This window comes from Staurois parvus, unplaced genomic scaffold (assembly GCF_062004578.1).
Source record: "Staurois parvus isolate SC_StPar_1 unplaced genomic scaffold, SC_StPar_1.0 ptg000192l, whole genome shotgun sequence".
Classification (NCBI taxonomy): domain Eukaryota; kingdom Metazoa; phylum Chordata; class Amphibia; order Anura; family Ranidae; genus Staurois; species Staurois parvus.
The window spans coordinates 10,995,980-11,008,619 of record NW_028317988.1 but is presented as its reverse complement, the minus strand read 5'-3'; the positions used below and the strand labels follow the sequence as shown (position 1 = coordinate 11,008,619).

The 12,640-nt window shown below is 40.6% G+C and overlaps 1 protein-coding gene across 1 annotated transcript in view; it reads left to right on the top strand.

Moving 5' to 3' along the window:
• THADA (THADA armadillo repeat containing) overlaps nt 1-12,640 on the top strand; it is an 870,089-nt gene that overhangs the window by 308,026 nt on the left and 549,423 nt on the right. The window contains exon 26 of the mRNA XM_089677843.1: nt 6,714-6,805. Coding sequence (XP_089533969.1) covers nt 6,714-6,805 — 92 coding nt within the window. The remainder of the gene's footprint in view (nt 1-6,713; nt 6,806-12,640) is intronic.

Below are 12,640 nucleotides of genomic sequence, written 5' to 3'. Positions count from 1 at the left end.
TCAGTTCAGCAGTATCTGCATTTTCTTAGAGTACGATAGAAGGGAGCTAGCTGTCAGTCAGTGGTGGGAGGAGAAGGGGTGCGGTTTAGAAAGGACTCCATCATTGCTGCCTGTGCTGTGAGCAGACAGAGGGGTTGATTTACTAAAACTGGAGAGTGCAAAATCTGGTGCAGCTCAGCACAGAAACCACTCAGATTCCAAGTTTTATTGTCACAGCTTAATTGAACAAGCTGAAGTTAGAAGCTGATTGGCTCCCATGCACAGATGCACCAGATTTTGCACTCTCTAGTTTTAGTAAATCAACCTCATAGTCTCCTTGCCTCAAGATTTTGTAAAAATGTAAATTGATCTTTACATGGTTTTCAAGCACTTGTTTTGATGAAAGAGAGGCCACAGGCAGAAATGGGAAGACAACCAGCAGTGTGAGGTATGTTATTAATTAAGTTGTATTAAACCCGCAGCATTTTTAGGTTTAACACTTTGAGCACAATAAAATAAACAACTCCCAGTAAACTATTTGGTAAAATTATAATAATACCCCAGCACCTGCAATTTACACCTTTTAATGCTGCTGGCTCCTGCTTTTTAGTGCTTCTTTGGTGAACTTCCAGTCTTTCAGACTTCAGTGGACATTGCAGTCTCCAGCCAGTCTGGTAGCTTGGAAATGGAAAGGGAGGAGGAGCAGGGTGTGCTTTGGCATCATAGGCTATGGGGCTGTGTGTTTCTATTTTTGCACACAGTGTAGAGAGATACAACCCTAGTCCCTGTATGCAAGAGTTGCTCCATAGTGTGCTGCAAGAGAAAGTAGTCACCCTGAAGCAGGAAACCAAGGGCAGTGATCATGGCATCAGCCTAAGCTGAAACATTGGCAAGAATTAAAAGATAAAGAAGTTGAATGGTCAGTAAGTGATTAAATCAGTTGCTTAAACTGTTTAAATTTAAGTTAATATCACTTTAACCGCTTCCCAACCGCCCTATAGCAGAAGTACTGCTACATGGCGGCAGGGCTGTGCAAAATCTAGTATATAGACAGGATTTTGTATGTCCAGGTAGGCGTGCACGCCTCCCTGCCCGCATCGCCATTGACTGCTACAGCTGTCGATCATCGAGTCCCGGCTGGAGATTCCCCGCTGGCACCCGGTGATCGGGAGAAATACTGACAGAGGAGAGGTCTGTATGTAAACAATACAGATCTCTCCCTTGTCCGCACCAGCATGCTGCTTTGTATTGCTCTGCATAGCAGAGCAATACAAAGCAGAAAATATATATTATATAGGGTGTGCTTGTTAGAGCCCAACCTCTGTAGCTGTAGGATTAAGATGCCAGATGGCTATCAGGGATGGATGGAGGGGAGCAGTAACACTGAGGCAGCTCTTCTTAGAGTGGAAGCAAGGCTCTAATGCAGTAACATAAAAAAGAGAGGAAGGCGCCTCTAAGTGCAGTATTGACAATTTATTAATAAACAATAGATAAATTGCACTTACAAGATAAATAGTTAAAAAGACTCATCGTGTGATGTAATGAGATCCAGATGGAACATCCAGCTGTCCAGCAGCAAACTCTGTCTATAGGATCAGGAAGTAGAGCCCAGGATGTGCCTGTGGCTCAAAAATGAGGCTTGGAGAGCAGAGGCAGATGTAGGAGGTGAAGGGGGCGGTAATGCATTTCGGAGCATGCTCAGTAGGCTCCTTCTTTAGACATCTGAGCATGAGATCTATTGCTCTGAGGAAGGGAGTGCTACTCCCAAAACGCGTTAGCACTTTCACCATAGGACCTCCGCTGTCTGCGATTGACATCTTTGGCTCCTTTTCTCTGTTTTTATGACCTTTTTGGTTTGTGAGTATGCATTTGTAATTTTATAATAAATGTCCTATTATTACGGAAATTCAGGAGAACGCGCCCTGTTTTGTTCTTTTTTCCTAGTATCAAGATTCCTCGATCTATCAAGGGCAGCACCTTAGCGAGTGCTAGATTCTGTGTTTTCTCTGCAGCATGAAGATTTGAGCGCTGGTTTCTGGCATCTGTTGGGGGATATGAGGTGCAATATCTGGTGGAAAAAATCACCCCTTTGTTCCCCAACAGGGCTTAACCTAGCTCAGTTGGGGAGATGTCAGGGAAAAGCTATAAGATTTTTGGTTTTGTGACCTTAGGGACCATGGAGAATGAATGAGGCCATCATCTAACAGGAAGTCAGATCACAGCATATAAAAAGAGAAATGGAGGAGACTGAGAGCTATAGAACTGACTTTTTAGTTAAAGCTTCAGTAAACCCCAAAACAAAATTGAATATATTACAGTTTAGAAGTCCTTGCATGTGGTGGCTGTATTTTTTTTTCTTTTTCTTTTTTTTCCCTTTAATTTCACCTGGTGATACGGCCAGTAACACACTTCAGTGTCACCATTTTGGATTAAGGGGCAATGGAGACACTTTTTGACAGCAGCATTGTCAGTCTGTGGAGAGGGCAATGTTAGATGTACTAGCAGAGTTAGATGGCCTTGACTACAGAATATTATTATACAGGATTTATATAGCACCAACAGTTTGCTCAGCGCTTAAAGCAGAGCTCCACCCAAAAGGGGAAGTTCTGCTTTAAGTACTGCTCCCCTGCTCTCCATTAAGGATTGGCACCTTTGGTTGGTGGGGGGAGTGGGTACCCAAATTTGACAGGTACCCGCTCCCACTTCTGGTCCGATCGCCTAGGCGACCGGAAGTGGAAGGTGTCCTCCCTCCCTGTAGTCTTTTGTGACGTGTGACTGGTCCCAGAAGACTACAGGACCATTCATGAAGCACATCGCTACTCGCGCATGCGCAGTGGGTACATGGCTGTGAAGCCACAAGCTGTCACAACCAGGTGCCCACACTGAAGATGCCGGCCTCCTGGAATTCAGGACGGCCGGTAAAATGGGCTGCGGGGAACACACCAAGGGACAGGTAAGTGGCTGTTTTTTTAAAAGTCAGCAGCTACAGTTTTTGTAGCTGCTAACTTTTATTTTTTGACAGGGTGAGTGGAACTCCACTTTAAAGCCGAACTCCCGATTTCACTTTATAAGCAGTTACAGAAACACTTATTGTTTCCTTTAGGGAAAAACTTTTTACATAAATAAAAGTTGACTGTTGTAAGCACCCCTGTTAGTGGTAAATGGTTTGTATCAACCCTCGAAATGCCACTTTTCCAGGACAGCTTGGTCTGTTAAAGGAAGTGAAAAAAATAACCGACTAACTGGCAGAATCAAAAAAGGAGAAATGGTGTGCCCACTAAGTGTAGCATTAATATCATCCACTTTATTCAAATAAAATTGGCAGCTCACTAGGTTAACAGATAAAAGGCATATCTCCACAAGAACACCGCTGTCACTGTTGTGGAGATATGCTTTTTATGCGTTAACCCGGTAAGCTGCCAATTGTATTTTTAATAAAGTGGATTATTTTAATAATACACTTTGTGGACGCCCCTTTTTTTTTACCTTTTTGTTCCTTTACAGTTGGCTGCTTTCTACTGTGGGGTGGCTGCCCTAAGTGAGCCTGTGGATAGTATTACAGGACTGTTTGCTCAAGTTGGACTTTTATGAACTTGTGCTGCTTGCCCTATTAGTGCCATTATTCTCGTTGACTGGCCAACCAGGTGAAAATAATGAAATAAAATCCTCAAAAAAAAAAAAAAAAAAAATTCATCCACCACATCTAACAATTGGTAAGCTATAATATAAACAGTTTTTGTTCTTCACTTTAAGAATACATACTTGAATAATATTTTGTTTATTTAACCAGAGTTAAGTGTCACTTTAAACTGTTGCAATGGCTGAGCATTTTCATATGAACGTATGCCCTATTTTTTTTTTAGTTTTACAGTTTTTATAATGCATAGTAAAGGCTCATTAATAATTTAACAGATCACATAAACATGGTCTTTAAAAGGACAGTGATTGTCTTTTAATGTAATGTTTATAATCTTCATTTCCAACTCTTTATTTCTGTTTATGTTCTGCACAGTTCCCCTTTGCACTGCCTCGCTGTCCATTGCTATATAAAATACATGTGTTTCTTTAGAGCTCACAAGTTCACATTGGTGCAGTAAGAATTAACAGAGCTGTCAGACTTGGCAAGCACTGTCTGATTTTATGAATATGACAGCAGAAACCCCAGAAAGTAAATGAAACACAAATAACCACAATCTGTGGGAATGAAAAAGTTGAAAAAAAGCCGCCTCAGCAGAATATAGTGAGATAGGCATCGTAAACTGATTAGCAGCACAGAGATTCAGAATACTCCTTTGTGCTCTGACAAAAGACATGGTATTCTACAGAAAGTGTCACAGTGGTTCAGCTATCCCGCTGATTAGAATTCCAGGCACTTCAAGCAGAAGAGGCTTCACTGAATGTCCAGTAAGCAGCCACTCAAGGACACTGACTGAGGAACAGTATTACAAAGAGCTGAAACACTGTATTGAAACGTATTACGGGTGGCAAAAGTACAACTAACCTTCTGCTTTTATATACTTCTGTTTTCTGTTGGGAGGTTATGGGAAAAAATGGATTGGCTAGTCGGAGATAAACCCAAACTCCAGTGGAATATAAAATAACACCAACAAATGCAGTGAAATACTCGGATAATTAAATGTACTTTGCCTTGAGTGGCAGTGTATTTCTAAATCCAACTAGTTCATGTTACTACAGTTGTCTTGATATCCCCATCCTGTAACACTCAGACTGGGGGGAGGGGGGATATTAGGAGCCAATCAGCCCTTACTTTGATGCACATGTGTTGGAAGAGAACATAAAAACAAGGGATGACCTCCCAGTTTGTCCTTCATTTTCTAAAACATATGGCAAGAATTTTTTATGTGGACATCCAAGACTGGGGGGATGAGGTTTTTCTACTGTACTGCCACTGCAGGTGAAGATGTGGCATTGTTGACTGGCAGGGGTTCCTTGTTTGTGTACAGGAAATACAAGGAAATCTCCCTTGCAGAGACACTACAGGAAATAAATGGATGTATTTTCAAAATGAGAAGCAACTTTACCTCTGGAAATTATAGAGGCATGTGTTCCTACTGGAAGATTTCTCTTGGACCTCTGTTTTGATGGCAATCATACCATGCTGTCTCAGTGGCAATAGTCTCCCCACTGAGTTTTTGCTGGCATTGTACCTTAAATGTGTAACTGGTTGCCAATTATAAGGGGTAGCTGGCTCGGCAATGATTGAAAGTCATGATAAAAGATGGTGTCATCTAGGACCAGTGATAGCATGTTTGCAGACATTGTATGAGACATAACGTATATATCACATAAACATGTGAAGGTTTTATTTGAAACTTTGAAGATGCAGATTTTCCTTACTATTGACTCCTGCAATATATCCATGTAAGGTTCCCAATGATCCAAAAACTGCCTATTGGAGTCACCCCTAGCAGATTTGGATTTTAGTGCTGTCTAGTTTGCCTTCTTTGGGAAAGGGGAGAATACACACTCTCCTCCTCCTATGCCCACCTCCAGGACTTCTCCAGGGCGTCACCCATCCTCTGGAACTCACTACCTCAATCCATCAGACTATCACCTACTCTCCTCTTCTTTAGGAGCACCCTGAAAACCCATCTCTTCAGGGAAGCCTACCCCACCCCCTGCTAACCTGCCGACCTCCTCCACTCTTCCTACCACTCCATCCCCCACACCTATCTCCTCCTGTACCACTATCCCCTCCCTACTAGATTGTAAGCTCGAAAGAGCAGGGCCCTCGATCCTTTCATGTTTTGCATTGTATTGGTATTGTTCTGTCACATGTTCTGTCCCCCTTTGTAATGTACAGCGCTGAGCGAACCATTGGCGCTTTATAAATACTGTATAATAATAATAATAATTTGTGTGTGCTTCTGTTTTCCGATTTTTCCCTCACTTCTTGTCTGGTAAAACTCTTGGGCCGAAAGTAAGAAAATTCTTTCCAATGGGCCTGTATCTGTGGGATTTAGGCTTGTACTGATTGCATCAATTTGTCATGAGTTTGAGACTCTTCTGAGATCATTCAGAATTCATTGACAGGTGCATCTGACCAGCTTCAAGCAAGTTTTTTTTCAATCTTATAGACTTGTTTGGGAATGCAAAACCCACTTGAAGCAACAAAAAAAAAACACTCAACACCAGGCCCAGATAGCAGTCAAAATCAGCCAGGTGTTCTAATACCCTCTATTATCAAAACTTAAAAAAAAGCAGTTGTTGGCTTGACAATATACTTTAACTCAATGAAAATCCAGATCTTGGTTTGCTCTGGCTGTGTGAGTTTACTAGCTGTTGGACACTTGATATGCACATTCTTGTTGCAGATCATTGACTCACTGGGTAAACAAGCATAAAGATGACAGGCCAGAAGGATATGCCTTTAAAAATATGTCGGCACAGGCAGTATCCATTTGTCTCGTTAGGCCATGCAGTAGACTCCTCCCTCTAACATGTCTTGGCCCAAGAGGACCATAACTAGATATTTTGCCTTGATCACACCCTTTAGCCAATGTTTTTGTTATTGGAAGTGGTAACTGGATGGTTTAAAAAAATTCCTTAATGGACTAATGGATAATACAATCTGTTTTTGTGGAGGTAAGGCAAGCTTTAAGATCCGTGCATCTGAAACTTGGCCTTTCCTTCTGCTACTAAATTTTTAAACAGAAAAACACTGTTGATAACTCCCCAATATTTTGTTATAACTGCTTTTTGGTTTACACTAGGTGAGAAATTCCTCCACACTTCTCTTCAGCACGCTGATTACACGAATATTTGGAGTCAAAAGAGGAAAAGATGAACGCTCCAAAAAAAACAGGTAAGCAGCACATAAAGCGAGCGTCACTTGTGAAAAACAGTCTTTTGGCCAATACCAATTCTAGAAGGTTTTGGGCCTTTCAGGGATTTACAGTATCTGCCGACTAATGTTACAAAAAAACCTTTCTACTCGTTTCTTGTTGCCGACTTTTGCCAAGCCTAAAATACCTGGCCTCCTAGATGTAATCTGCTCTTTAAATCTCTATCCTTTCTAAATGTAACACAAAAAATATGGACAGGGCCAAACATATGAAATGAATCACTGTTGATGTCCCTCGTCTGCAGTCTATTAGCACTGTATAAGCTGAATCTAATCCAGGGCAAGGCTACAAAGTCTGATGTCGTCTTTGCGTAACTTTGAAAACTTGGAATTTAAATCTTTTTCATGCATTTGTACAAACATTTTTCTTAAGCTTTAGATTATTTATTATTAAAGTTACATTCCGACCTAACATGAAAATTTTGAATATAAAGCGGACCTTCCATGAAAGTGGAAGATCTGCTTTTTTGCCAGCTCCCTGTGCCTTGAACAGAAATGACATTAGCCTTCCTGGCGATATTCCCAAGTGTAGCTCGGGGTAAAGTTTCAGTACCAAAAGCAGTAACCTCGAGCTACACTCGGGCTTACCATGCAGCGCTGCTCTGGGATCCCTCGATCACTTACCTTGTCCTGCGCTCCTGCAATGTCCTCCCTGCAGTGTCCCTGGCAATGTTCTCCGGCGGATGCCGGCATCTGTCTTCTGGGTTCCATCCCCTGCGAGCATCGGGACGTATGGGACGGAACTGGCAGGAAATTTGAAAATGAGAAAAAGTGACATTCACTAAATACACTAAAATCACATAGTAAAACATTTCTGTATCAAACCATTTCACATACATTTTGTCCCGAGTGCTTTGTCCTGTGCCCTGCCTGCATTTTTACTGTTCTTTCTGCCTGGAAACTGAGAAACGTCCATGGCGTCCAAAAAGCGTCCCTTTAGGTCAAAATCGGTTTTAGACCGGCTAAAGAACAGAGATAGTAAATTAGAACTACTTTCAGAATTGAGTGATAATGATTCGTGGGGAAATTCGTCATCAAACACTGAAAACGATTTTGCGACTTTGCTCAGTGATGTGCGAACTTGGCGCTATATTTCAAATTTCAATGTTTTTGGTTTGATTATATTATTGAATTAAATTTATTATTATTATATTTTTTTTAATGATTATTTATTAAATTATAATTTATGATTTCGTGTTTGAAATTTTGTCATACCCGGGATGTTTACTAGACTCTTGTTCGGACAGATTTCAGTGAGTTATTCCTAAAAATTACAGGCCTACAATAAAAAAAATACATATATCCATGCAAAAAAAGTACTGCTTTGAGCACAGAAATACTGACATAATCAGACCGCTAGGGAGGTTAAAAATCAATTGGTCAATAAACTGTTTCCTTCAAAATGTACTAAAAAATACCTCACCCCTGACTTACAATGACCCTGAGAAGCCTGGGTGATGTCACCATGCCTCCTGGTAGAACTAGGTGCTCGAAATCCTGTGAGAATGCATTCCAGCCCAGTGCAGCAATGCATTGCTGTGGGATTTCCAGCACCCAGCTGTATCGGGAGGCATCATGATGTTGCCTGGGCCTCTCAGAAGTGTCACAGCCTGGGGCAAGGTAAGTATTTTAGCAAGATTTTTAATGACTTTTAAATCCTTTTGTATTTGGGGGCAGGGGCTGGTAAAAAAAGCAAACCTTTTATTTCTATTTATGGTCAGCTTTGAAATGTATAGCTAAGGGGTTAGAACCCCTGCCAGTTTATTGTCGACTGTCTCTGTCCCATTTGGAAAATTTCCCTCCATGTCCTGCCTTGGTGATGCAACAGGACGTTAAAGGAAATGTCGGCCATTGTTCACCTCCTTTTGAAAATGCTAGTTATGTGGCTGTTATACTAAACCTACTGGTTTTAGTCGATGACTTGAAGCAAGTGGGCATATCAAGAGTTCTGACTTTCTTCTTTGATTGATTCAGGTCAGTGATTCAGAAAGTAGGCCAATAAAGCAAGTTCCAGGTAACAGGCATTTTCAGAAGAAGGCCTGCATATTACAACCACCATATTTCCTTCTGTACAGGCTTGTTCTAATCTGGCATTGGGACACTTATTACCTATTTGGTAACCCTGGTCTTCATTGTGGCATTTTGTGTGCCCTACTCTACAAATTATAATTGCGTTATTTAATTCTACGTACATCTGAGGCTTAACACACGTTAAAGTGTGAGAGGGAGGGTTCATGGAACAAGAGTCATATGACGGGGTTGGGGGTTGTAGGCTCACATATACTTTGAAAAGCCTTTTGAATCTGTCTGCAAGTCTTTATAAAGCCAAGACTGAAGTGACTTAAGCTAAGTAACAGCACGACTGCCATTTGTTAAAGAAAGCCAGTGTCTGCCACTGCAGTCCTCCTTCTGTAAGGGCTATTTGCTTAGCTGCCAGTCTGTTCCTTAGGATACTTTCTAAGTCACTGAACTAGAGGAAGTATGCAGAATGTGATTAAGAAGTACAGATCTATTTACTTGTTACACGTCAGTGATTCAGAAAGCTTTAAAATATTGGGATAAACATAAGAACCAAGCTACATTTTCAGCAATGGCTGGCTATATGCTACAGTTTTCATGCGCATTCAGTAATCGTGCAAAGCTTTGTACTGGACACTATGAAGGTAAATGTTTGCAGAGCTTAAAGTATAACTCAAGGCAAAGTGTTTTTTCTTTTTAAGATTTGTCTATAGTGGTAAGGTATTAAAACTCCTGACAGGTTTTTATTTCTGTCTGCCTCACTGTTAGGGAGACTTCATAATGCCAATTGTATTGATCACAAATGTCAGAGGGGTGACACCAATATATAATCCATTAGGAAGTACCCTTTTTAAGCTTTAAAATGTCAGAAACCAGTGAACCTATGAATTCTAATGGTGCTATCTCACCAATGTTGATCGCTGGAGAGATAAAGAAGCAATGGGTAATGCAACTTGCAAGTGACCCCTCAAAACCCCGGGGTTAAGCCAGCTGTTAAAGCCCCTGTCATGGATTTTTTTTCTTTATCTCATGGATTTCACTAACATCACATAATCCTTGAGGACCATGACTGTATTTGTGAGTTGTGTCTTTGTGCTAAAAATGATCTTTTAATTCTTATAGAGTAAACATTGTTGGGTTGAATACCCCACTACCTTCTTTTGTTACCCAAAGATATCAATAGGGAGATCTCCTTGTTGAATTTGCCAGCTATTTCAACACCCAGGAAGGTATTACGAAACCAATTAAAGAGTTGCCTATACTGTACTTTTTTTTCCAAGGGACCCTTTCAGTTTCCTGTACAAACAGTGGCAACCACCCCAACCTATAATCGGCCTTTGCCGTAAGGTACACACGGAAAGGACAACGCACATCTCTAACAAATACAAATTTCCCTGCCAGCCTGCAAATACAATGAATTGACCCTGTCTAACAATTCACATTAAAAACAGAGGGTTTTGTTTGCACACATTTGCAAATATATGTGTAAGCCGCAGTGCCCACATCAAGGCACCTCTGTGTACTGCAGTCCTAACTGTAATTTTTAGAGTCTCCCAAGTTTTAGCATACCTCTACATACATTTGTGCTGAAAAACATTTTCTTAGTTCTGATGGGGTAAATACTTTTGAGCTGATTAACCCACTATCATTTTTTTGTCACTCAAGGATATCAATTGATATCACACTTCCTCAGTGTGCCTGCTGTTTCCACACCTAAAAAGGCAATATGAAACCAATTAAAGAATTCCTTGTACTGCACATTTCCATGGGACTCTTTGGGGTTTATTTACTAAAGCTGGAGAGTCCAAAATCAGACTCCGTTCTGCATAGAAACCAACCAACTTCCAGATTTCCTTGCCAAAGCTTCATTGAACAAGCTGAGGTTAGAAGCTGATTGGTTTCTATGCAGAAGGGAGTCTAATTTTGGACTCTCCAGCTTTAGTAAATAAACTCCTTTGAGTCTCTTGACCTGAACTCTCCTAAAACTCCATTATGTACTATCAGCTTGCTGGCTTTTTCATCAAATGCCAGCTTTTGTCTTTGCAACCCCATTTTAGTATTCATCAGGGTAAAATTCCATACCGTTTTTCTCTAGTAATGGATAGAGTATGATATGGTTGGAACAATTGTGGCCATTGTCATCTTTTTAGAAAATAAGGGCAAATACAAAATGTAATTGTTTTCACTGACACTTCAGTACAGGGGACATCTTCCAATGCGGATACTTCTACTGCCAGCTGTCCATAGTTTGATTTTCTCTAATTTTGTAGAAATCACACTCACTTCCTGTTGTGTCTCTTGGATGTGAAGAGAAACACAGGCTCAAACCTTTCCATATTTCCATTCTCTATCCAAAACGGTGAAAATAAAAAATATATAGACCTATGTTGTAGATGTAGAAATTCTCAATCCAATTCATTTCTGACAACTTTACCCTCCCAGAGAAAGTTCTTTGCAGAAATTCTGTGGAAGGAGATTCTACTACTGAAAGCTTCCAATCATTTTTAAATATTTTTTTATTATGATATAATAGTTCATCACCTGTAGAAGACATGCTGATCAATGGACGCAAAGATCCCAAAGTTGGGTCACGAGTTTAGAAAAATATTTTGAATCCCTGTCATACAGAGGTTGGTAGAAATATGTTCCTCAACTCATTTTAATATACCATGGATTGCCAATTTAAACACTTTGAAGACACCCACCAATAATCCTCTGGGAAACGTGAGACCAAATCCTCTGTGCTGCTCCTTGAATGAAGTATTCTGCTGATAATAAGAATACTACCTTATGAAAGGCAAGCCTTCTCGCCACATAGTCTACTGACCATCCATGAAAGAATTTAGTGTTTGAGGGCTGAAAGGGCCACATTTGTTTCACTCCTGGATTGGAACGGCTCATATCTCATTGATTTTTATCACAATAAATAGCATAACCCTCCTGATCTCTGAAAGTGCTGAAGTTCTTTAATTGGATATTTCATTAAATAATGGTGGTTACAATATGAGGTAGTTTTAGGATTTAAAATGAGGTTCATGATGAGTTCAGAATAGTGGCTTTTGGCTTGTGAATGGTTGACTGTAATAGTTCAGAATATTACCTGACATTTGTTTAAAATATTTGGTGTGTTTGTTTTTCTAGTATATAATAGATTCTATGGTTCTGCTTCATTGCATGGAATATGCATATTTCCAGACCTGAATTGTTAGCAAAGTTGAAAATGGAAGGCTATTTTCTAGCTGAAAGTCTGCACTTACAAGCACCTAGTCCCTTATATCATCTTCTCAAACCATTGGCTGTCCTTAACCACTTCCCGTATGTATATAAACAGCTGGACAGGAGCAGTGCATGGGCGGGTGGCCATTTATAAACCTCTTCCCCTCTCCCTGCTCGTGCATGCACCGCAATCCGGCACCGATCGTTGTAAGGGACCTCTTTGTGAGGTCCCGATCACATGAAGAGTAGTAAGCAAGATGTCACTTCTGACATCATTGCTTACTATGTGTGAAATCTGTGAATGATCACAGAGGTCACATGGTACAAGGCTATTCACAACAGCCTTGTACCATGTGACAACCTGTGACCAATCACAGCTCACTCAGTATTTCTCAATGGCTGCAAGAATGCAGCCAGAGAGAAGGAGAAATGATTGCTTTTACAGCCTTTATGAGTGTAAAAGCAATCAGTGTAAAAAAAAAAAATCTTCATCACCCCCCACAAGTAGTACAGTGTCACTATGGTGACGCTGTACTGCTAGGGTGACGGTATGTAAAAAAA